Source organism: Pristis pectinata, chromosome 19 (genome assembly GCF_009764475.1).
Source record: "Pristis pectinata isolate sPriPec2 chromosome 19, sPriPec2.1.pri, whole genome shotgun sequence".
NCBI lineage: Eukaryota > Metazoa > Chordata > Chondrichthyes > Rhinopristiformes > Pristidae > Pristis > Pristis pectinata.
The window spans coordinates 16,887,809-16,915,014 of NC_067423.1; the positions used below are offsets into that span (position 1 = coordinate 16,887,809).

The window sequence follows — 27,206 nt, forward strand, 5'->3', positions numbered from 1 at the left end:
ACAGTTAGCCTGTGTGGAGTGCAGTGCTCCACAGTTAGCCTGTGTGGAGTGCAGTGCTCCACAGTTAGCCTGTGTGGAGTGCAGTGCTCCACAGTTAGCCTGTGTGGAGTGCAGTGCTCCACAGTTAGCCTGTGTGGAGTGCAGTGCTCCACAGTTAGCCTGTGTGGAGTGCAGTGCTCCACAGTTAGCCTGTGTGGAGTGCAGTGCTCCACAGTTAGCCTGTGTGGAGTGCAGTGCTCCACAGTTAGCCTGTGTGGAGTGCAGTGCTCCACAGTTAGCCTGTGTGGAGTGCAGTGCTCCACAGTTAGCCTGTGTGGAGTGCAGTGCTCCACAGTTAGCCTGTGTGGAGTGCAGTGCTCCACAGTTAGCCTGTGTGGAGTGCAGTGCTCCACAGTTAGCCTGTGTGGAGTGCAGTGCTCCACAGTTAGCCTGTGTGGAGTGCAGTGCTCCACAGTTAGCCTGTGTGGAGTGCAGTGCTCCACAGTTAGCCTGTGTGGAGTGCAGTGCTCCACAGTTAGCCTGTGAGGAATGCAGTGCCCCACAGTTAGCCTGTGTGGAGTGCAGTGCTCCACAGTTAACCCGTGCAGAGTGCAGTATTGCACAGTTAGCCTGTGCAGAGTGCTCTGTTCCACAGTTAGCCTCTGTAGAGCACAGTATTGGCGGTGGGGGGGGGGGGGGGGGGGCGGAATTGTTAGCATATCAGGTCGAAACTCTGTATCAAGACTGAGAGCAGAGAGGGGAAATGGCCAGTATAGAGGGGGAGTAGGGGAGGGTTAAATCTATGTGGTTATCTTGAGTTTGTCGCCTGTTCATTGTTTTAGTTGTGGTTTGTCTTTTATTATATCCAGAAATATAGACACAGAATCATCCAGGGGTGCAGGGGAAGTGGGTGGGTGGACCTATCAGTGAGACTGTTGTGACAAGTGGTGGGACACTGAGCAAGTGGCAATGTTTTACTGTTGTAGGCTCATCCAGAAAGTCACAGGTATGGGATCCATGGAGACTTTGTTGTGTGGATTTGGAATTGACATGCCCACAGAAGGCAGAGGGTAGTAGTAGATGGAGTGTATTCTGCCTGGACGTCAGTAACTAGTGGGGTGCCGCAGGGATCTGTTCTGGGACCCCTGCTCTTTGTGATTTTTATAAATGACTTGGATGAGGAAGTGGAGGCATGGGTTAGTAAGTTTGTACATCATACAAAGGTTGGAGGTATTATGGAGAGGTTAGAAGGTTGTCATAGGTTACAACAGGATATAGACAGGATGCAGAGTTGGACAGAGATGTGGCAGATGGAGTTTAATCCAGAAAAGTGTGAACAGCTACACTTTGCAAGAACGAACTTGAAGACAAAGTACAAGGTTAAGGACAGGATTCTTAGTAGTGAGGAGGAACAGAAGGATCTTGGGGTCCAAGTCCATAGATCTCTCAAAGTTGCCACACAAGTTGATAGGGTGGTTAAGAAGGCATATGGTGTGCTGGCCTTCATTAGTCAGGGGATTGAGCTCAAGCGACATGAGGTAATGTTGCAGCTCTACAAAACTCTGGCTAGATCACACTGAGAGTACTGTGTTCAATTCTGGTCACCTCATTGTAGGAAGGATGTGGAAGCTTTAGAGAGAGTGCAGAGGACATTTTACCTGGATTCTGCCTGTATTAGAGAACATGTCTTATGAGGAAAGGCTGACTGAGCTACGCCTTTTCTTTGGAGCGATGCAGGATGAGAGGTGACTCGACAGAGGCGTATAAGATTATAAGGGGTATAGATAGAGTGGACAGCCAGCACCTCTTTCCCAGGGCAGCAATGGCCAATACCAGAGGACATCAGTTTAATGTCATCAGAGGAGGAAAGCTTAAGGGAGTTTTTTTTTTACACAGAGAGTGGTGGGTGCCTGGAGAGCACTACTGGGGGTGGTGTCAGAGGTTGATACATTAGCGACATTTAAAAGACTCTTAGATAGGCACGTGGATATAAGAAAAATGGAGAGTTATGGGCTGTGTAGGAGGGAAATGTTAGTTTGATCATGGAGTGGGTGTTTATATAGGTCGGCACAATATTGTGGGCCAAAGAACCTGTACTGTTCTATGTTAAGTCAAGGGACTGCAGAGTAAATGGGGTGATACTAAGAAGTGTAGAGGGATTGAGGGACCTTGGACTGCACTTTGAGTGTTTCTGGGGGAACAGAGGAAACATGCAATGCACGTCCAGACATCACTTGTTGCTATATGATAAGGTGATTAAGGAGGCACACATATTACTGATGCAGGGTAGTTTTTTTAAATGAAAAAAAATATAACATTATAAAAAAAACCTAAAAAGGTTTGAAATGTTTGATGAATCTTTTAGAGTGTTTTGAAGAGGTAACCAAAAGGGTAGATGAGGTTAGGGCAGAGGACGTTGTTGATTTGGATTTCAGCAAGGCCTTTGACGAAGTCCTGCATGGCAGGCTGGTCTGGAAGGTTAGGTCCCATGGAATCCAGGGAGAGCAAGTTAGGTGGATTCAAAATTGGCTCGGAAGTAGGAAGCAGAGGGTGGTGGTTGAAGGTTGTTTCTCGGAATGGAGGCCGGTGACCAGTGGTGTGCTGCAGGGGTAGGTGTTGGGACCCTTGTTATTCATTACTTATATAAATGATTTGGATGTGAATGCACAAGGTTTGATCAGTAAGTTTGCAGATGACAAGAAATTAGGAGGTGTCGTTGATGGTGAAGGTTATTGTGAATTATTGGGGGATCTTGATCAGTTAGGGAAGTGGGCCAAGGAGCGGCAAATGGATTTCCATACAGATAAGTGTGAGGTGATGCATTTTGGAAAGTCAAACTAGCATAAGACTTGTACTGTGAATGTTAGGGCACTAGGGAGTGTAATGGAACAGAGGGACCTAGGAGTATAAGTGCATGGTTCATTGAAAGTGACATCACAGGTTGACAGGGTGGCAAAAAAGGCATTTGGCACGCTGGCCTTCAGCAGTCAGGGCATTGAGTATCGGAGTTGGGACATTGTTACAGTTGTACATTTTTATAAGTCATTGGTGAGGCCGTACCTGGAGTACTGTGCACAGTTTTGGGCACCGTGTTATAGGAAAGACATGGTTAAACTGGAAAGACTGCAGAAAAGATTTACAAGAATGTTGCCAGGACTAGAGGGCCTGAGTTATAGGGAGAGGTTGGCCAGGCTAGGTCTTTATTCCTTGGAATGTAGGAGATTGAAGGGCGACCTTATAGAAGTGTTTAAAATTATGAGAGTCATAGATAAAGCAGATGGTAACAGTCTCTTCCCCAGGATAGGGGAGTCTAAGACTAGGGGGCATAGGTTTAGGGGAAAGATTTAAAAGGGACCTGAGGGGCAACTTTTTCACACAGTGGGTGGTGAGTACATGGAATGAGCTGCCTGAGGAAGTGGTTGAGGCAGGTACAATAGTATCACTTAAGAAGCACGTGGATTGGTACATGGGGGTGGGGGGGATGTGGTGATGGCGGGGACTTGCAGGGATATGGGCCAAAAGGCAGGAAATTAGACTAGCTGGGTGGGCACCATGGTCAGCATGGACTGTTTGGGCCAAAGAGCCTGTATCTGTGCTGTATTGCTCTATGGCTCTATGGCACATTACTACCATCGGGGAGGTGGTACAATAGCCTGAAGACCCACATTCAATGTTTCAGGAACAGCTTCTTCCCCTCTGCCATCAGATTTCTGAACAGTCCATGAATGTTATCGCTCTTTTACACTATTTATTCATTTTTGTAACCTATAGTAATTTTTATGTCTTGCATTGTACAGCTGCCGCAAAACAACAAATTTCATGACGTATGTCAGTGATAATAAACCGGATTCTGATTCTGAATTTCTTTCCTCCTACAGATGCTGTTTGATCCACTGAGATCCCCCAGCAGATTGTTTTTTGCTCATGATTCCCAAAGTGCCTTACAGCCAATTAGTACATTTTATTAAGACCTTCTGAATTACACCTCAACTTCAACCATTACTGAATGATGCCTTTGGACGTAAAACCTACTGGGGCTGATGCTCTTGGTGGGCCAGTACTTCTATGACATACTGAATAAACAATGGCTCACAGGCCAAATTTAGTTCACTGAAGAGGAGCTCCCATATTCTATCAGGTAAGAGGCTTAAGCCATCTTACATGGTAAAATCTTCTTCATGATCACCCACCGTTTTGGAGATAGCAGAGGAAATGAACTGAAGAAAGAATTGCTGGAGTAGTTGTGACAGATGATTGTGCTGGGAACTTTGGAGGAAGAAGAGAATCATGTGGTGCAGGTGGGTGGGATTCAGTTGTTAAGCAGAAGATGAATTGGTGTTGAAGGTGGAGCACTTGATGATAGTGCTTGGGTTGGGCAAATTATTGAGAGCGGTCTGATTAAGGAGGGACCAGGTAGATGACTGGAAGGAGTACTGGTACATCATTTATTGGCAGAGGAGGTGGAACCAGGTTTGAACAGATAATTTGAAAACTGAGAACATGGCTTGGAGGGGAGCAAATTGGGCAATCAGTATTAATGGAAGCTGAAGATGGCCTAGTGCCAGATAAACACCTAAGGTTCTCTGGCAGCGTCCCAGGTAAGTTGAATCTTTATAACTTAAATCCAAGCAGGAATAAATCCTTTAGTCAAAATCTTCCATGGCATTCTCATGGACCTTATATATCCAGTAGAATTTCCTGTCAAATAAGCATTGTGCATAACTAGCAACTGAACAGATAAATTGATAATACTGATGACTATCCTTCTTCTTATTTGGTAGATGGCAGAGTAAACAACTCTAGATTGTCTCCTAGCTGCTAGCAGCAAAATAAATGTTAGCATTAATAGAAATATAGAGCTTCACAGCAGTTGTCTTTTGCAAGTCTGAAAAAAGTAGTTATGATTGTTGCACTGAACTAAGATGTACCCTTATTTGTTGCTTCCTAGATTTTCATTACCCATGGAAGTAATGTGGCCTAACTAATAGTTGTCAAAACCTTCAAGCAAACTTTAAACTGGATAGGATAATAAAAATGCTTTAAAAATGATTTGATTAAAAAAATCTAAGTATTTATCAAACTGAAACAACTCTCCATTGAAGACATATAGTTGAATCAATGCAACAAGGTAGTTGCATTTGAATTAAGTTGCTCGACCTCTATCATGAACACCCCGTTAAAACAAACTAAGAATATACAATCTTTGTAAACAAAAACTAAAGCATATTTCCTGAGAACAAAGCTAGCATTTTATTTTAATTGTGTACATAATGTGAAAATGAAAAAGCCAATACCATATTACATTGCAGATAAAAATGTTTCACTTGAAGTCCTGAAGACAACCATGACAGCATTACAAGATTCCGATCCATTGTTGAGGACAAAATGCAAGCCTTCTCCAACAACACGATAGTCAGCACAAACGTGGGCACTCCAATACACTGAGATCCACCTCTGAACAGGAACATGCTCCAACGATTTTGGTTTGGTGCCCAGCTCTTTGTTGTTTCTGTTCTACTTCACACCATAAAAATTGGCTCAGAGGCCCAGCTATTGATAAAGACTGTGTGTTTTATTAAAAAAAAACTATAAAGCTCTTCTTCACTGCAGTTCTGATGTTAACCAAACACGAAACATCTTAGAAAGTTTATGAAGATACTTTTACTATATAAAACTGCATCCAAAGTATCAGTTAATTTGTAGCAGAATGTTCAGCATTAAACTAAAGAGAACAATCATGTACAAATGTGCAATCTAGTGAGAAGTATGTGCTAATATTCCACAGTTTATAATAAGGATTCAAAATCTGACACTAAATGGAGGCAACAGTAACAATGATTTTAATATAAGTTAATTGTTGATGTTAAATATTATATAACAGACTGTTTGCCTTCATAATTGCAAAACCTCTCAGTCTGTCAGAAGGCAAGCAGGCATTCTGACGCTTACTAGCCAGGAAGTCCTGTCATTTTTTTTGGGTTTGTGGTAAGACCAACTGAACAGTGACAGACTTAGCTTCCTGGTTAAGACAGAGGTCTTCAAAATCTGCTGGAAGCTATGCAACTTCTGACAAAGTTGATCCAAGATCCTGGAGGTTGAGAAGTGAATGGAATGAGGGGAACCATAAATCTACTTAAATGAGGGAGATAAGAATGGGAAGGGGAGACTAGAAAACATTATAACACAAAGAAATAATGATGTTATGATACAAGTTAACACAGAAGGACAGTAAAATAAACACTTAAATTGAGATAAGAAAAAAAATAGCTGGATGTCTGGAGGGAGAAAGAATTAAGTGATACAATCTAAAATGGGCAAGCAAGGGTGATGGAGAATGGTGAGTAGGAGGGATTTTGGTGATTGGACATAATAAGACATAACATAGTAAGATGAGGATAGAAATATCCTGGGTAATGAATGGGAAAAAGAGTGGACATAGAAATCAGCTTGGTGCATTAACAAATTGATGCCCAGGTTTGAAGAAATGCATAGAAGTTGTACAATCCAGATGCTATATGAAATTTCTAGTTGAGGGTATCTTTTCATGGAATAAGGGAGTCAGGGACAATCAGGTGAGTAAGAGGTGCGCAGATTCATTCATGAAGTTGAAAGTCATCATAAAATTCAGAGGCAGTGCATAAATGGATTGTGAATTTCTAACCAAGAACCAGACTAACTGAAGCTAGATGGACAATGAGAAGCTCAGGAGGAAATGATGATGAAGGTGGATGGATTGCTAGCAAGATTGTTACTGTAAAACTTAAATGACTGATTAGCTGATCTGAGACTTGTCAACTACGTGATCCGATAGAGCCCAGTCAGAAGCGTAGTTTTTAAATCTAAAGCATCTGAGGAAATTGAGAGCCAAATTTAGGCAAAGATCAGGTCCTCACAAATGGAAACAAAGAGCAAAGGTGGACTTTGCGCTCATGTGGCATTCATCTCACAGCTAACTCGTAGTTAGGCCTAAAATGTACTCATTTATTAGAGATAAGTGAAATTAAATGGTGGAGTAAGGATACTAGGGGAGAAAGAGCAAAGGATTTCAATACATGGTTTCAGAAAGTGTGGCACAGCAAAGGATCCTTTGAAGGGAGACACTAGTCAGGTGTTACCTCAAATGCAAGACAAACCTAAACCGATGGCTGCTAGTTGACAAGGGATACTTCAGCAGATGACACTCCGAGGAACTTCACCAATAAGCACCTGGAGTACTACAACTCCAGTTACTCCATAATAGATGAGTCATCAAGCAGATTACCTATGTGCTGAAGTTGCACAAATGCTTTGACAGATCTGCAATCACTCTCCAACACTGAACATGAAAATCTCAAGGTCAGTTGTGGTCTGATATCTCACGCATAACATGTCACGTTAATGAGATCTTTTTGTACAAAAGGAGTAAGTCATTTAGCACTCCTCATTTGATAATGCAGGCAACAGCAAGAAGAAAGAACATGAGCCACAAATACAAAATCATGCAGGTACAATACTGCTCAAGATGCCAGGGATGCCACAACGTTCCAAAGATTCAACTGGTCCTCACGGGGTCAATGTCACAATAACACTGTTCTTTCCATTGTTACATCTTATTGTAATTATTGAGGGCCCTGGTGAGATGGTACCTGGAATACTGTGTACCGGTCTGGTCAGCCAACTGAAGGAAAATATTCTTGCGGTAAAGAGAATACGACATAGGTGTACCAGATTGATTCGGACCAAGAGGAGTTTCCAATGAGGAGAAATTAAAAGATGGAACCCCTAGTCTTTAGTGTTTAGAAGGATGAAAGGCAGTCTCATTGAAACATACAAAATCCTTTTGGGGTTCAACAGAGAAAATGCAACGCTGATTACAAAATTAGATCTTAAAAGGGTTTTTATTTAAGAACAGAGATGAGAAGAGATTTCTTCACCAAGAGGGTGGTGAATCTTTGGAATTATTTACCCTAGAGAGCTGTGGAGGCTCAGTCAATGATTATATTCAATGCAGACATCAATTGGTTATGGATATTAATGGAATCAAAGAATAGGTGCTTTGCTCAGAAAAGTGATGCAGAGGTAAAAGATCAACTGTGACCTTATTGAATGGCAGAGTAGGCATGAGGAACTGAGTGGCCTACTCCTGCTTCTATTACAAAGAAGGAAAGGAATGCATGGAGAAAATAAATGAAACATCTTTGATTGGGTGGACACCAGGAGATACTGAACGACATAGTAGTGGTCGGCAGAGAGGTTGGTGCGGCTTGGTAATCACAGATGATCTGTCTGGAGGAGTTGTAAAGAGAAGTTACTATACAGGACTAAATGCATGGTAAACAGCAAAAGCAGCATACCACAGTCACAGCTAAATGATTCCACATTCGAATAGATCAAATAAGGACTGGATAGTCCTTTCATAACTAATCATGAATGCTAGTAGTTAATTAAACAACAGGAAGATAGTACAGCGTTTTACATACTATAGGTTTTCATTGGCTACATGGAGCAATCCATGTTTCAAACCTACCTGGGCCCCATTCCCCAACTCTTTCTCAACTGCCCTGCTGCTGCTTCCTGCACCCATGGAACTCATCAATTTCATCAACTTCGCTGCCAACTTCCACCCCACCCTCAAATTCACGTGGTCCATCTCCAACATGTCTCTCCCCTTTCTTGATCTCTCAGTCTCCATCTCAGGAGACAAATTATCCACCAGCATCTACTACAAACCCACTGACTCCCACAGCTATCTTGACATCTCCTCCCACCCTGTCACTGGTAAGTTCACTATTCCTTTTTCTCAGTTCCTCATTCTCCGCCGCATCTGTTCTCATGATGAGGCCTTCCACTCCAGGACATTCGAAATGTCCTCCTTTTTCAGAAAAGGGGTTTCCCCCCCACTGTTATTGATGGATCCCTCACCCACATCTCTTCTATTTCCCACACTTCTGCTCTGACCACAACCCCATCCCCCCACGACCTCTCCCCCCGGAGACCGAACGGAATAGAGTTCCCCTGGTCCTCACTTACCACCCCACCAGCCTATGCATCTAGCATATCATTCTTCACAACTTCAGCCAGGTACAAAGTGATCCCACTGCCAGCCACATCTTCCATTCCCCACCCTTTTCTGCTTTCCTTAGGGATTTCTCTCTCCGTGACTCCCTAGCCCACTCATCCCTCCCCAGGCATTCTCCTCTGTGGAAGAGGTGTAACACCTGTCCCTACACCTCCTCCCTCACCACCATCCAGGGCCCTAAACAACCATTTCAGGTGAGGCAGTCATTCACATGCATATCCACCGGCTTTATTTATTGCTTCCGGCGCTGCTGATGTGGCCTCCTCTGCATCGGTGAGAACACACGCAAACTGGACGACTGCTTCACTGAGCAGCTGTACTCTGGACACTGTGGCCATCTGGATCTCCCGGTTACTAGCTATTTTAATTCTGCTCCCCATCCCCACACCGACTTATCTGTCCTCAGCCTCCTCTCCTGCCAAGTTGTGGCTAAATGTGAACTAGAGGAACAGCACCTCATATTCCACCTAGGTAATCTGCAGTAAATTCTCCAGCTTCTGGTAAACTGCATCCCCCCCCCCCCCACCCCATCCCTTTTCTCTCTCCTCTTAACCTACCCAGTTCTTCCTATACTCACCCTAACCCCCATCACCCTGTTTATTTCCCCTCCTCCACACTCTCCATCTCCCCATCACCCACACACTCCTCCCACTGGTTCCCCTCCCTCACTGTTCCCATCTGCCCTCCCCACCTCCATTCCTTGATTCCACGCTCCACCTTCACCTCCTATCAGATTCCAGCATCTTCAGCCCTTTGGCACTTCCACCGATCACTTCTCAGCTCCTGGTGCTATTTCCATTCTCTCCTCACCCACCTACCGATCACTACCCCCCACCCCCGACCCCAGATCCACTTCCTGCCTCTAGCTCTTGCACCCTGAACGTTCTCTGCAACTATAACACTACATTCTGCTTTTTCCTTTGTACTACCTCGATGTTTTGATATGGTATGCTAAACAAAGCTTTTCACTGTATCTTGCTACATGTGACAATAGTAAACCAATTACCCGCCACCCTTTTATACTGGCTTTCTCCCCTCTATCTTTAAGTCCAGATGAAGGGTCTTGAGACAAAACGTTGACTGTCCATTTCCCTCCACAGATGCTTCCTGACCTGCTGAGTTCCTCAAGCATTTTGCGTGGTGCTGCAGGAAGACACTATACTCTGGCATGTGACAGGAAGAGACAAGGGTGAAGCATTCACACCCAGAAATGCCTTTCAATTGATCAATTTTGGCCTGTTCCCCAGGTCTCCACCATCAGAAAGCTCGTCTTCAGTCAAATCAATTTGTTCTATGTGTTATCATGAAATAGCTGACTATTGGAAGAACAAAATCAGTGAGCACCAAGGACATCCCAGTTGTAGTGCTGAAGGTAAGCTCCAGAACTAGTCAGTGTTTTTGTACAGCTACAACATTGACGACAGCTTGACAAAGGGGAAAACTGAATGGGTTATGACCTGGCCACAAAACCAAGGACAAGTCAAATCTGGCTCCCACCAGCCCCACACTCCATCTCGTCCCACACACCACCACTATCAGGCTACCCTGTGGTATCAGCAACACTGCAATGGCAGCATTCACCCATAACTGCTCACCAAGCCCAAGTTAGAGCTCACCAGGACCAGTCCACTGCAGACGTCATTTCAACCATTGTCCGAACATGAACAAAAGATGTGAATTACTGAAACAAAATGAGCATAAGTACTTTGACATCAAAACAGAATTTGACCAAAAATGCTCTAATGAACCCTCATAAACCTGAAATCATTGGGAATCAGGAGGAAAAATTCTTCACAGAGTCACATAAAGAAAGATTTTGTAACTGTTATAGGCCAATCATCTTAGCCCCGGTACCTTGTTGTAAGATTTCTTTAGGGCAAAACCAACCATATTCAGCTGCTTCAGCAATGAACTTCCCTCAGTCATAATGTGATTTGAACAGATGTTTATTAATGACTGTAGAGTATTCAGTTGGATTTACAAATCCATAGATAATGAAGTCCATATGCAACTTGAAATGAATCATTTTCAGACTTGAGTTGATTAGTAACAAGTAACACGAGTCAAGCATTGAGAATTTCCAACAAAAGAAAGTGAAAACTGTACTACTGTGGTGATTAAAATGTCTCTACCATCAACATTTTGGGAATCAGAATTAACTGGAAATTCAACATCACGAGGCACATAAAAGCGTGGCTAAATGAGCAAGTCAGAATCTGGGTATTCCGAAATGAATGGCTCTCCTCCCAACACTCTTTCACTAAATAACTCATACACTCTAACACCCATATTGATAACCATGCCAGGTCCATAGGAACATCACCTATACTCCCCTCCAAGTCAAATACCGTCCTAATTTGGGAATGTATTGTCGTTTTTTTCTCCCTAGGTTAAAATCCTGGAAGCCACTTGTTGCCATCTCGCAGTGCTAATTAGTCATAGTGCTCCTTGTAATCAATGTACATTAAAAGACATTCACTTCTGTTGCACACTGCTGGGCTGTGAACTTGGCATGGACTCCTGCCTCTCCGCTACTGTGCATTACTATGCCAGGAATCTGTAGGACCTGCCTTCCACTGGTGCTCTCCCAGCAATGAATCGCCCACATGAAGAGGCTCTCAGTTATGACTCGTTTGGGGAAGACTGGGTTGAATGTTGTGGAGACACATCACTGAGATGTGGGGCTCAGAGATGTTCCGGGGACTGGCAGACAGCCTGAGATCCCAAAGTCTCTCTCATCATCTGCTGATGTGTGGAAGCTGCTGTCTCTCTCTCTCTTTGTTTGCTTGCACAGATCTTCCTGGCCCAGAGATTACTTTATGTTACAAGGGTTAATGGCCAGTGATGACCTTTGAGCTTGTTACCACAGAGGAAGCTCTAGGCTGGGAAAAACATCAGTAACACATCTCTCTCTGTAATGACCCTATATAGTGCTGATTCCATTGGCACTCTCATTTCACTCCATGACTTTTGCAACTTAAAGGCAACAATTCAACCATATGTTTTCAAGACCAATTAGGGATAAACAATAAACCCTGACCGTCACAGTGACACCACATACCACAAATGAATAAAATGTTTCTAGAAGCTACAGCAGTTATTAATTTCCATATTACAAGGAGGATAAAGCTGCTATTATAATTACTCTCCTAACTGAATTACACACAGAAAACTGAGATGTCAGAATTATTATATTTCTACAGGGTGCCACACACTGATTATATAGTTGTATTCCCAAATCATACTATAGAGAATATTGAGCTGTACTAATTAATACTCTTCTACAAGATATTATAAATGAATTTTGAGCTGCAGTATTACTCTCCACCATGTTACAGAAACTATCAAGCTGCCCTAATTATTACTTTTAATACTCTTCATTAAACAGAAAATACCTAAATCAAGGAATTATCACACTTTGCACTAGCTTATTTTGATGTAACAAAACTCTGACAAACTATAAACTCCTGCACATTGAATTCTGTGTTGCAGTAATTATCACCCTAAGCTGTATTATACAGAAAATTCTTCGGTGCTTATGTAATGAAATATAATATAATATAATATATAATAAAAAAACTTCTTAAAAAACCTCTGAAAATCAATATCCTGGGCCACAGAAATAATTATGAACAGTTGATGCATCCCTACCTGAAATGCCGTCTGGCTGTTGTAATTCTTAACTTCTTTGTTTGCTCCTCGAAATAAAAGGACCCTCGCACAACTTTCCTGTAAGTGAAGGAGCAGGACAGTTTTACACACTTCAAGAACTTGTCTCACAAAGCTATACATAGATTATGAATGCATGAGAGTAGCACTATTTACGTATGCTGAACTCTACTCATCTCTTCATTGAAGATATAGTCATATATACTCCATATGTATATAATAAACAAAGTGGGATATACCACTGTGTATATTTTAATACAGAAATGTAATAGTATCCTAAATACAGACTAACAAAATTGTGTATAATTAATTTTAAGATTTTTTCTGTCTTTACTGATGCTAACCGGAAAAATACCCCCAAAGCCATATCTGGAAAATGTATTTTTTTTCATTTCTTTAAACCAATAAATTTGTATTGGTAATATATGTATTTTTTAATGTCAACCATGCATTTTACTTCAAGACAACAACTGCAAAAGCATATATTGTGATATTGTGCGTAGCCTACTGATCAATCATGTGTGTTTATAGATTTGTAACAATGGTTGGCAATGTGATGAAATAACTCAGGGGTGGGGAGCACGAATAAAACATAGACCAGTAAAAATGTGGCATGAATGGACCAATTTGATTATTCTGATATAAGTGTAGTCCTTCTCAATTTGGTTGGAATTTATTATAGGAACTTAATATCTGAATTGATGTAAAAATTCAGTATTTCAACCCCTAATTGTACATATGCTAAACATTACAAATGCAGAACTACATGCTTAATGTAACAAGTGGAATAAAACACTGCATATACTGTATATTATCCTATAGAAATGTTTATAAGTACAGAAACAAAACAGAGTGTGTCTATTATGAACAAAGATACAGCCACACGTTCATTATAAACACAGTGGGAGAGATGGCACTGGGGTAAATCAAGAATGGAGAAAAACAGCACGTGGGTATGTTATAAATGCATATATCATTTCATTTATAAGACATCACTTGACATATAAATACATAAGCATGTATTATAAACATACTGGGGTACAGCATATATACTTGGGATACTATAAACACAGAAATAAAACACTAAGCAAATATTATAAATACAATTACAACATTTTGTACATTATAAATAATGATATACAGCATGATGACTATATCAAAAAGACAGCATCAAATGTACAATATAAGAAGCCATTAGAAATGGCTTGATGTACATTAGGTCCTTAGAGTCTGTATTTATCCCTTTACAATAAATTCTTGCATATTCTTACCAGCTGAATCATATCAAGCATAAAGAAAGATGGATATGTATGTTGAAGGCATATAATCTCAGGCCTAGCACTGTACCCCATGAGTTCCTCATAGCAGTCTCTTAAACCCAACCAGCTTTATGAAAATCATTGCTTCATCAGCGATCTATTCTGCAGGAAGAGGTGAAAAGGAATGCTGGGTGAAGATTGCAGAGGATTCAATTCCATTCACCACTCCTCAGAAAATGAAACATCTCAGGACAGAACAACATTCAGGCATGAACTGAAAAGTGGCGAGGATCATTTGTGTCACACAAATGTCAGGCAATGAACAAATACAACAACAGACAACCATCTCTCCTTGATATTCAATGGCATTACTATTGCAGAGTCCCCTACCAGCACGTTGAAGGTGACAAATATAACCAGATCAACTACAACAGTACTTTGCCTGTAAAAAAACAGGCCAGAGGTTATCTTGCAGCAAGTCACCTATTGCCCCAATATAGCAACCGACATAGCACTTTCAGAAATGTGACACAATCACATGAATATGCCACAGCCGTCACTGACTTCATAAGGACATGCATGGACATGTGTGTACCCACAAAAACATTCTGAGTCTTCCCCACTCAGATGCCCGGATGAACCAGGAGCTTTGTATTCTGCTGAGGGCTAGAACTGTGGCATTTAGGGCTGGCGACCCAGAATCATATAAGAAGTCTAGGTATGACCTCTGGAAGGCCATTATGAGTGCAAAGAGATAATTCTGGACTAAACTGGAATCACAGATAGGCATTTGACAGCTGTGGCAGGGTTTGACAATATAACTGCCTACAAGGTGAGATCAGGCAGCACAAATGGCAACGATCCATCACTCCCAGATGAGCTCAAAGCCTTTTATGTACACTTTGACAGGGAGAACTATGACACATCCACACAAGCCCCTACATCTCCGGATGACCCTGTAACTTCAGTCCCTGAGGCCGGGCATCCTTCAAGAGGGTGAATCCAGGAAAGGCGCCTGGTCCAAATGGCGTACCTGGACGAGTACTAAAGATCTGTGCGGACTGACTGGCTGGAGTATTTACGGATGTATTCAACTTCTTGCTTTTGTGGTCTGAGGTTCCCACCTGCTTCAAAAAGGCATCTATTGTACCGGTGCTCAACAAGCCTGTGGTGACCTGCCTCAATGACTACCGTCCGGTAGCGTTTTCATCAACCGTAACAAAGTGCCTCCAGAGGTTAGTTATGGTGTGAATCAACTCTTGCCTCAGAGATGACCTGGATCTGCTCTAATTTGCCTACCACCACAACAAGTCAGCAGATGTGATTTCTCTGGCTCTTCACTCTGCTCTGGACTATCTGGACAAAAGGAACTCAAACATCAGGCTGCTGTTCATCGACTACAGCTCGGCGTTCAACACAATCATCCCATCCAAACTCATCAACAAGCTTCAAGACCTGGGCCTCTGCACCTCCCTCTGCAATTGGACACTCGATTTCCTCACTGGCAGACCTCAGTCAGTGAGGATTGATAACAACATCTCCTCCTCGCTGCCATCAACACAGGCGTACCTCAAGGCTGTGTGCTTGGCCCCCTGCTCTAGTCTCTATACACACATGACTGTGTGGCTAAGCACAGCTCCAATGCCATCTTCAAATTAGCCGACGACACTACTGTTGTTGGACAAATCACAGGTGGCAATGAGTCAGCTTGCCAGAGCGAGATAGAACACCAGGTTGAGTGGTGCCACAACAACAACCTGTCGCTCAACGTCAGCAAAACTAAAGAGCTGATTGCTGATTTCAGGAAGGAGAAGGAGGGTGAACACATGCACCAGTCTACATTGGGGATTTGGCAATGGAGAGAATCAGCAGTTTTAAATTCCTGGGCATTAACATATCGGGTGACCTAACTTGGGCCCAGCACATAGATACAATCTTAAGGAACATGTGCCAGCATCTTTACTTTCATAGGAGGTTGAAGTGATTCGACTTGTCACCGAACACTCCAACAAACTTCTACAGATTCTTACTGTTGAAAGTATCCTGACTAGTTGCATCATGGTCTGATAAGGTAATTCAAATACACAGGAATATAAGACACTGCAGAGAGTAGGGGACTCTGCCCAATACATCATGGGCACGTCCCTCCCCACCATTGGTAGTATCTACAGGAGGTGCTGCCTCAAGAAGACGATATCCATCATCAAAGATCCCCACCATCCAGGCCATGCCATCTTTTCGCAGCTACCATCAGGCAGGACAAGTCCCACACCACCAGGTTCAAGAACAGCTACTTCCCTTCAACCATTTGGTTCTTGAGCCAACCGGCAAAATCCTAATCACCACAACAGTTCAGCAACACTATGACCATTCTGATCATTTTGCACTAAAATGGACTTTGTTCTTTTTTGTTCTAATTGTGTTATTTTTCTTGTAAAAATTGTGCATAATTTATGTTTAATTTATGTTTTTCTTGTGAATGCTGCTTATGTGATGCTATGTGACTGTGATGCTGCTGCAAGTAAGTTTTTCATTACCCCTGTGCATACATGTACTTGTGCATATGACAATAAACTGGATTTTGACTTTGACTTTGATACTTTCCACTTGCCTGGAGAAATGCAGCCCCAATATTCAAGAAGCTCAAGTGTCCACAATCTTGCTTGGCACCCTATTTGTCACCCATAATTTTACCTCACTCCACTACTGGGAATGATACGCCATGACTGCTGTGTGCCCCATTAGTTGGGTATATTCTGTAAAGCATAAGCCAGGGTCCTACAAATAGGAATCCTAATTTGCTTATTTAAGCAGCCAAATGAGTAGGAGGGTTTGTGATTATCCTTCTTTGGCCTGACTCCACATTGTTGCCCAACCCTTGCAGGGTGCAATGAAGTAGCCAAGATGTGCCCAGCTTTGCAAGTGCACATTTTTATAGTATAAATTTGGCAACAGTTGAGCTTCTCCCTAAAACCCTGTATCTTCTTCTGAAGGACATATCCTAACTAATTATTTTTTTTACAAAAAATGGCAATGGTGTCAGATTTGACTAATTCTTGTAGTAAAGCTTGCATTGGTTCAAATATATATTCTGTGTGTTGACTTTTACAAATAATCCAGTGATAATTTTACCATTTTAAAATCCTTTCTTGAATCTCCTCTCTGTTTAAGTAAATACCATACTTGATATCATCCTGGTGAATCTGCACTGGGTACTCTGTGAATTAAGATCCTTTTTTTTCATAATAAGGTAGCTTTATTTTAACTTTGTCTTCCCATTGAAAATTAATCTTGGCACAGGTGTAAACATAAACATTTCTGGGATTGAGGGAATTAAAGAGTAGCGATTGATTTGATTTTGGATGGAAGATGAGCATTAAACAGATTTAAGAATATTAAACTCATTTCTCCTTCTCCTACCAGATCATTAATTCTTTGCTAATTTTCCAAAACCATAGTGGCCACTTACAATGTTTATTTTTAAGATGGGGACATCATTGCTTCAGCCAACATATGTCACCCAAATTTTCGTGCTTATTCAAAGGCAAGAGATCACCCTCCATAACTGCAACCATCTCCAAAAGGAGTCCACCACAGGCACATCTTTCCTTCCTCTCCCAGCATTCTGGAGTGAAAGGCTCCTCTCTGACTCCTTAGTTAATTCTTCCATTTCTACCGACCAGTCCCCTCCTCACAGTTCTTTCCCATGCAACACCTGCTCTTTTGCAACTTCTCTCTCCTCCATCCAGAGACAAACAATCCTGCCAGGAGAAGCAGAAGTTCACTTGGACTTCTTGCATTTACTGTTTTGCACTTGGTGCTTACATTGTGGTCTCCTCTATGCTGAAGAAACCAAGTTCAGATTTGGGGACAAGTTTGTAAACTATCTCTGTTCTGCAAACAAGGACTATCCAGAGCTTCCAGTCAACTGTCATTTTAATTCTCTGTCCCATTCCCGCTCTGGCCTCTTACACTGCTCCATTGATACTCAATGCAAGCTCAAGAAGCAGTGCCCCATTTTCTGCCTGAGTTCACCTAAGTCTTTGGTACTTAATATTGAATTTAATAATTTCAGGGAATCAACTTTTTTTTGCTCTGTCTCTCTCCACAGATGTGGCTAAACCTTTCTGTTTTATTTCTTATTTTTCTTTTCTGACTCCAACTGCCATTTTAAATTGTTACCTTGACGCCCTTGGCCGGCACTCAATCACAGACATCTGTTCTCTCAATCTTTCCCTCTCTGCAACTTGAAATATCCATGTTTGCTCACTTTTCTAGTTCACTCAAAATGTTAACTCTGTTTCTCTTTCCACTGATGCAGTTCAACCTATTGAATGCTTCACATTTTCTGTTTTTGTTTCAGATTTCCAGCATCTGCATTTTTTGCTCTAGGCAATTCTTGCTCCTATTTTGGCTATCCAGCTAATGTCTTTAAAATAAATCTTCAAATGTCATTCAAAGTGAGTCCACAGTCTCTCAAACAAAAACGTTCTGTGTTTATAAAATTTTTGCATTACTAAAGTGGATGTCAAGAGGCCCCAGCACTCTGTAAAATCCAAAATTATTATACTGCAGATATATGTTTTCTCATTAACCAACCATTCTGAATAGATGACAAGCACAAATATTGACACTTCTCTGGTCAAAATGGCACATGAATGGCTTCAACTGAAGGCTCAAATGAACCCTCAAAATGAAAGTTATATTTCTAAGTGGTTTGATACTATCCATTGTTTTAAGAAAACTTTTGAATTGTATGTAGATAACTAAAACACCATTGTGTTTCACATTTGATAAAAGATTTTGTAGACAACTGAATTCTTCTTCCTCGGCCCAAAATCACACACACACATGCTGAAGAGCTTGTTTTGCTGTCCTATCCTGTGATCTCCTTTAAAGAAAGCTTTGCAGAAGGACACTTTTTATGGTTGGATTTTGTCTTATAACGTATAAAACAGACATTTCACAAGTATGAAATCGATAACTTAGGCCTCAGTCTATGGAGTTTCAATCATTTACAATGGCTTCATTTTTAAAATTTAAGGTGCAAACATTTACTTAAATGTTCAATTTTTGATGAGAGTTAAATACTTAATGAGATTTTACTCTTAATGGCATAATTTGGATGTATGTCACCAAACCTGGAATGTAAATAAAGATAAAAGCACTGATGTGCCTCAACTGACAGAAAACACATACACAGAGGAAAAGAGAATGGAGGAAAGTCATACCTGACATACTAGGCCTTCCAAATCAATCAGTCTTTTTCCCCAAATAAGATACTGTCACACTACATTGCTAACACAGACTGTCTATACTCATACAAGCATTGCTGAAAAAGAAAACCATGGCAACGTTATATAATCATTTTTTTCATGAAATCAACCCACACTTGGCATAAATTTAAGGGCACAAGGGTTGTCACAAGACATGATGTCTGTGGGAAGCACTGCACTACAAATGCACTGGAGTAAGCCCATGTGACTTTCAGCTTCTCAGTTGCTTCTAAGTGCATTGTAAATGTAGAATACAATGAGGGCTTTTAAAAGTCTTTCATTAAAGGTTTTCATGTGTTCAAAGTTGGAGAATGAAAATGATCAGATTGCAGGTAGGGAACGAAGGTAACATACAGCTTGGCAGAGTGCAGAGTCACAATAGAAGCAATTAATAGACCTGATGTGAAGATACCTCCCTGTAATCACGCCACGTTCCTTTCTTGTGATCTCTGGCCTTAACTGTTGTACGTAACTTCCACATTTAGTTCCTGCACTATCTCTTTAATGGGTAATTAGTGTGGAATCTAAGAAAGGCAAAGACGAGATTTTCAAGTAACCCTGTCATCCTTCTCTAAAACTTCATTAATTTCAAAACCATGTACAAAACCAGTGCATTAAACAGTCACCCTTCAAAAAGTTCATTGGTCTTGGCTCAACTAAATTTGAAATAAAGTAACAAACATAGCATTTTACTGCATAATCCCTAACCCACTCAATGAGGGATAAGATCTTCATTATTGCTACTGCAGTTAGAATCTGAGAAATGAAAAGTGTCTGGCCCACACCACTATCCAGTCAGTGGTAAGAAAATAAATTTTTATTCCAAGTGACTGGACTGGATTAAAACAGGGAGAAGACCGTCAGTGTCACAATACCAGAGAAATACCATAAGTAGATAAAAAATGATTTACCCTGTAGAGAAGCTCACTCAACGATTCAAAATCAAACCACAGGCTCCACATCACAGCAAAGCCAATAATTGCAGGTACAATATTTTCAGAAGAAGGTATCATTAGCTAAATGGTTTCACTTGGTATAGGGGGTAGATTGTTCTGAATTGATTTGAAGGAATTTTGACATACCTATTCTAGTTATGAGAGACAATTCAGCTAATCAGTAAAAATCAAAAATAAGCAGAAATAAATGTCATTTATTTTATATATTTATTCAAGGGATGTGGGGTTCGCAGGCTGAGCCAGCATTTAATTACCCATCCCTAGTTGCCCTTGAGAATGTGGTGGTGAGTTGCCTTCTTGAACTATTGTAGTCCTTGAGGTGTGGGTCCACTCACGATGCTGTTAGGGAGCGAGTTCCTGGATTTTGACCCAGCAATCTGAAGGAACAAGAAGTGATATATTTCCAAGCCAGGATGATATGTGGCTTGGAGGGCAACTTCCCAGTAGTGGTGGTTCCATGATTTTGCTGTCCTTGTCCTTCCAGCTGGTAGAGGTCACTGTTTTGGAATGTGCTGTCTAAGGAGTTTTGGTGAGCTGCTGTAGTGCATCCTGCAGATGGTACAAACTGCTGCTACTGCACGTCAGTGCTGGAGTGAGTGAATGGATGTGGATGGGGTGCCTATCAAGCGGGCTGCTGTGTCCTGTATGGTGTTGAGCTTCTTGAGTATTCTTGAAACTACAGTCATCCAGGCAAGTGGAGAGTATTCAGTCACACTCCTGACTTGAATCTTGTAGATGGTGGACAGGCTCTGGGGAGTTAGCAGGTGAGTTACTCGCCACAGTATTCCTAGCTCCTGACCTGCTCTTATAGCCATATTGTATGTTTGACCACTCCATTTCAGTTTATAGTCACCCAGGATATTGATAGTGGGGATATTCAGTGATGATAATGCCATTGGATGTCAGGGGATGATAGGTGGATTTTCTTTTGTTGGATATCGCCATTGCCTGGCACTTGTATGAATGTTACTTGCCACCTATCAGCCCAGGCCTGGATATTTTCAGGTCTTGCTACATTTGGACGTGGGCTGCTACATTACCTCAGGAGCCGCAAATTGTGCAATCAGTGAACATCCCTACTTCTGACCTAACGATTGAAGGAAGGTCATTGATGAAGCAGTTAAAGATGGTTGGCCCTAGGACATTACACTGAGGAACTCCTGAATGAAAGATAATATGCAAATATGTTAACAAGAAATGAAGTATTAACCTGAATATTATACATTAATTAGTCTGCGGTTGTGACAGGTTTTAAGAATATATTTCTCTTGGCAGTCCCAGCATGGCATGTGACATCAACAGTTTGCCTTTCATACACCATCAAAGAATTTAACCAATAAATGAATATCATCCAATATCTACAAATATCAATGAATATTGATCATTATGAGTCATTTCTGATCATTCTGTGAGTGGTTAATGACAACTTCAAGTGATTATGATTATTCATCGAATTATAGAAAATTTATTACGCAGAGGAAGGATATCCAGACCTCTGTGTCCTTACCAGTCAAAACTAATCCTACCTGGGCCTGTAGCAATGCAGGCCACTGATCTTAAAGTACAGATCAGAGTGCTTTTTAGTTATGGTCACGGTTTCCACCTCTATCACCCTTTCAGATAATGTGTTCCATTTTACTAGCACATTCTGGATTAAAAACACTTCCCTCATCTCCCATTAACCATTACCCTCTGCTTCTTGTAATGGCGTCAATTCTGGATCCAATTTGTCACTCTTGTCCAAAATCTTAAATCTACTTCTTCTATTCCTTGTACCATCGGCCAATACAAGCAGTTGTTTTGTCCATCTTGTCTAAACTTGTCATGATCCTGTACACCTTTTATCAAATCTCCATTTAACTTCCATGACTCCATGAAGAACAAACATAACTTTACTGTTAAATCCCTCATCCCTAAACTATTCTGACAATTCACCTCTGCATCCTCCTTAGGACCTTCACATCTTTCCTAAAGTGTGGTTAATAGACCTGGATACAATACTTGAGATGTTGCCTATAACCAGATCTTTAAAAGGTTTCAGCAAAACCTCTCTGTTTTTTTACTCGACTTTTCTAGTTATGAAGCCCAAGATTCTAAAAGCCTTTTTAACTACTCGTTCTGCCATCAACAAACATCCATGCACATGCACCCCCAGGTCCCCCTGTTTATGCACACCCTTCAGAACCGTACTAATGATTTGGTTGAGAATGTCATTGGCATGGTTAGTAATTTTGTGGATGACACCAAAATTGGTGGTGTTGTGGACAGTGAAAAAGGTTTTTAAGTTTAAAGCAGGGTCTAGATGAACAGGGGAAGAGGGCCAAGGAACGGCAGATAGAATTTAACTCAGACAAGTACGAAGTGTTGCATTTTGCGAAGTTAAACCAAAGCAGGACTTACACAGTAAATGGCAGGGCCCTGGATAGAGTTGTAGAACAGAGAGAACCAGGGGTACAAGCAGATAGTTCCCTGAAAGTAGTGACAACGATAGACAGGGTGGTGAAGAAGGCATTTGGCTTACTTGCCTTCATCAGTCAGGGCATTAAGTACAAGAGTTGGGATGTTAAAACTGTACAAGAAGATGGTGAGACTACACTTGAGGTATTATGTGCAGTTCTGGTCACCAAGCTGTAGGAAGGATGTCACTAAGCCAGAGAGGGAACAGAAAAGATTCATGAGAATGGTATTGGGACTGGAGGGCTTGAGTTATAAGAAGAGACTGCACAGGCTGGTGTTTTTCTCCCTGAAGTGTAGGAAGCTGAGGGGTGATCTTACTGAAGTATATAAAATCACGAGGAGCTTAGATAAGGTGAATAGTTACAGTTTTTTTCTCAGGGTAGGATTTCATTGATATATCTAAAACTAGAGGGCATAGATTTAAGGTGAGAGGGAAAAGATTTAAAGGGGACTTGAGGGCAACTTCTTCACACAGAGAATGCTGGTAATCTGGAATGAACTGCCAGAGGGAGTGGTCAAGGCGTGTAGGATCACAACATGTAAAAGGAATTTGGACAAATACATGGATAGGATAACTTTAGAAGGACATGGACAAAATACAGGCAAATGGGACTGGCTCAGGTATGCAATTTGGTCTGCATGGATCGGTTGGGCCAAAGGCTGTTTCCATGCTGTATAATGCTGTGACTCTCTGACCCTAAATACTCCAGCCAGCCTGTTAAGTGGTTCTTTGTCAAACATTTTCTTAAAATACACAATAGATAACATCCACTGCATTCCCTTCATCAACCTTCTGTATTACATCAAAAAATTTAATCAGGTACATCGAATATGGAGATACAACAGGGACCGAAACAGCCCTTCCAGGTGAGGCAAAGATTCACGTGCACCTCCTCCAAGCTCGTCTACTGCATTCTCAATGTGGTCTCCTCTACATCAGTGAGACCAAACGCAGACAAGGCGACCAAATTGCAGGGCATCTACGCTCTGTCCACAATGACCATCCCATGCTCCTGGATGCATGTCATTCACCTCCCATTTCCATACTAACTTGTCTGTCCTCAGCCTTCTACACTGCCAGGGTGAGGCTCAGTGAAAACTAGAGGAACAACACTTCAGATTCTGCCTGGGTAGTCCACAATCCAATAGTAAGAACACTGAAATCTCCATTTTCAGGTAACCTTTACCTACCATCCCCCTCCCAACTTCTCTCTCTTTTTCCAATCCACCTCCCTTTATCCTTTCCTATACCACCCTCCAGCCCTCCATGACCCATTTTTGTCCCCCTCCTCCTCCTGCTTATACCCATGTACAACCCACACATTTTACCCACTGGAATTTCCCCTCCCCCCCCCCCCCCGCCACCTTGGTCCACCATCTGGTCCTGGTTCCATCTCCTCTTCACCTCTCCCCTAATGGTTCCCATTATCACCTTCCTTCCTTGTCAGATTCAGCACTGATAGCCTTTATATTCCTGCTTATCACCATCCTAGCAGTCTCCACCTTCACCTCCCCTCCCTTCACCTGGTTCCATCTGCCTTTCTTTTGTCTGTCTCCACTTATCATCCAACTACGAAACCCAACACCACTCCTCCCCCGTCCCCTACCTGGCTCCATCTGCCCATCATCCTTCACATTTTCTTGATCCACCAATCACCTACTGGCCCCTGTCTCACCACTCCCCTTTTGCCCTTTCTGCTGGCCACCTTCCACTTCCACCCTTAATCCTGATGCAGGGTTTCGACCCAAAAGTTTGACAATTCCCTTCTCCCCACAGATGCTGCCAACCCCATGTGTGGCTCCAGCAGATTGTTTGTCATCAAATACGGAAATATCCTTCATAAATCCGTGTTGGCTCTCCTTAATTAGATGACAATCGACCTTTGTCCATGCAGAAGCTTATTGATTATGCTTTGTATTTCTGTTTGAGTTTTTGCCATGTGCACAAGTACAGTCAGGTACAGATACAATGAAAAACTTGCTTGCAGCAGCTTCACAGGCACATGATGACTATTGACAATTCTCTGTGTGCCTGATTATGCATCATTTTCTCCAGGAATCAGATGTGATTGAGTAATCCCTTCATTCGATCACCCCTTTGGATGTGACAAGAACAAATGTAATAAAGGTAGAAGAACACTTAGCCCACCATTCAATAAGATCATGGCTGATCCTGCACTTTGTCCGTCTCTACCACTCGATAACTATTGTTGCTGACTTCCATACTATTGAAAAACATATCAACCTTAACCTTCAATGATTGAGTTTCCACTGCTACAGAGGTAGGGAATTCCCAAGATTTATGACTCTCTGTCAAGAAATTTCTGCTAATCTCAGTCTTAAATGGCCAACCACTAATCACAAGACTGTGTTTTCATCTCATGATATTCCAGCAAGAGGAAATAGCTTGTGTAATTTTCAATGAGATCGTATCTCATTCTTCAAAACTCCAAAGATCTGAGGCCTTTCTTCATAAGGCAAACCCTTCATCACAAGAATCTTGTTAATCTATACCACATATATTTTGTTATATTTATATCCTAATACTGAGTCCTAAGCTTCACAGAGTACTCCAAATGAGTTACAACCAACATTCTACACAACCTCAGCTAGACTTCCTTACTTTCTCCCTCTATCTTGTGCTAATGGCCATCAGATCAGTACCTTCCTGATTACCATCTTCAAGAAAGGAGACAAGTCCAACTACATTAATTATAGAAGGATCTCCTTTTTGTCTGTTGCAAGGAAAGTCGTCACCAGGGTCCTCTTAACTACCTCCTCCCAGTGGCTTTAGAACTGTCCCTGAATAGCAATGTGGATTCCGTCCATCTTGAGGCACAATGAATATGACCCTGTTCTTCACATGAGATCCCTTGGCTGGATCCCACAGAAACCTATTTAGACCTGCTTTGCCACATTGTTGATCAACGAGATGGACAGAACTCACATTATGATTCAAGGACAGCTCCATGGCCACGGGAAGGAGGTGGATCACAAGGATCTTGGTGATGACTCTCCCTCTGGCAGACAGCAAAAGGGTCTTTCTATTGTTTAACACTTGTCTCCTTTCTTGAAAATAGTCACAATTTCAGCATTTCTGAGGCTCCTTGGTATAACCTCATCTCCCCAGATGTAGACAATGAGATTGTGAATTCATGACTGAAGCTTTTTTCTGCTGAACTTTAACCATATTCCTCCTGGAGAATAACAAGGCCTTACACTCAACATCTGGCAGTCAAAAGTCCTCCACCAACCTGCCTCTGCTGCACTACATTACACTCTGACAGTAAGTTTCCTACAGCTTACTCAGACTACTTCTCATATCTTTTGAGATACCTCTCAGCAAAGGCAGATATCAGTGATGAAATTCACCATTGACCTCAGGGCACCAGCACACCTCATAGTCAATTGAGGGAATGAGTATTTTAAGATCAGGACCTCAGACCTGACACAAAACTCATGTTCTATCAGAAAGCAATAATCCCCGCCCTTCTATATATTTCTGAAACCTAGACTACGTTCAGCAGGTACCTCAAGGCAGTAGAGAAATGCCACCAAACACTGTTTCTGAAAAATGCTCCAAATTCTGATTAAGCAAAGCAACAATTGTGTCTTCGCCCAGGCCAAAATCCCCAGCAATAAAGCTCTTGTTGCACTCGGTCGATTACATTAGGAGATCATATTGTTCCCATGCCTGACACTGGACTCCGAAAACATTCTAGTCTGGCCTCTGCAAAGGAAGAAATTACCAGAGAGACAGATAAAAAGATTACAAGAAGTGCTCAAAATCTCTTTGAGAAAATGTAACATCCTCATCAACTCCTCGGAACACCTGGCCCATAAGAAGAGCACTTGGCATGATCAAGGTCATGCAACAGGAGCACATCGTAAAAACTCCCAGTGAAATGCAGGCAGCAGTAGCAACCACAACACGTCCTTGTTGATTTCAGTAAAACTACTGACTCAGTCAATCAGGAGGTACATAAGAGCTGCCTGATGACACTCATCTCTACCTTTCATGTGGTTCATGATGGCATACAAGATATGATCCTAACCATCAGGTCCATAACCGATCCAATCTCAGTACAGACTGGTGTCCAGCGAGGCTGTGTGAGTAGCCGACATATTTTTCAATCTTTCCCACTGTAGTGCTGCGTCTCACCTCCAACAGGCTTGCCCCTGGAGTAGAACAAATCTAAAGGACAAATGGGATCATGTTCAACCTTCGTTGCCTCCACTCCAGAACCAAGGTCAATCCATCCTCAGTAGTCAAGCTGCAGTATGCAGACAAAGCTTGTGTATGCATGCTCAGAGGCCATTCTCAATTCATCATCAGCTCATTCACTCAAGCAAATGAAAGTGTAAATCTTACACTCAACATCTATAAACACAGGTCCTCGACCAACCTACCCCCATTGTACCAACACAGCCTTCAAAAACATAGATGTATGATGAGACACTGGATAACAAAAAGTACTTCCCTTTTCCAGGAAATCATCCACCAGCAAAGGAAGACATCAGTGATTAAACTCACTATCACCTTCCATGCACT

At 41.9% G+C, this 27,206-nt stretch overlaps 1 protein-coding gene across 5 annotated transcripts in view; it reads right to left on the reverse strand.

Moving 5' to 3' along the window:
- The window catches only part of shank3a (SH3 and multiple ankyrin repeat domains 3a), an 813,035-nt gene that overhangs the window by 416,172 nt on the left and 369,657 nt on the right, over positions 1-27,206 (reverse strand). For all 5 annotated transcript variants that reach the window (XM_052034272.1, XM_052034268.1, XM_052034267.1 and 2 more), the window contains one exon: positions 12,689-12,766. In XM_052034272.1, the coding sequence (XP_051890232.1) occupies positions 12,689-12,766 (78 nt within the window). The remainder of the gene's footprint in view (positions 1-12,688; positions 12,767-27,206) is intronic.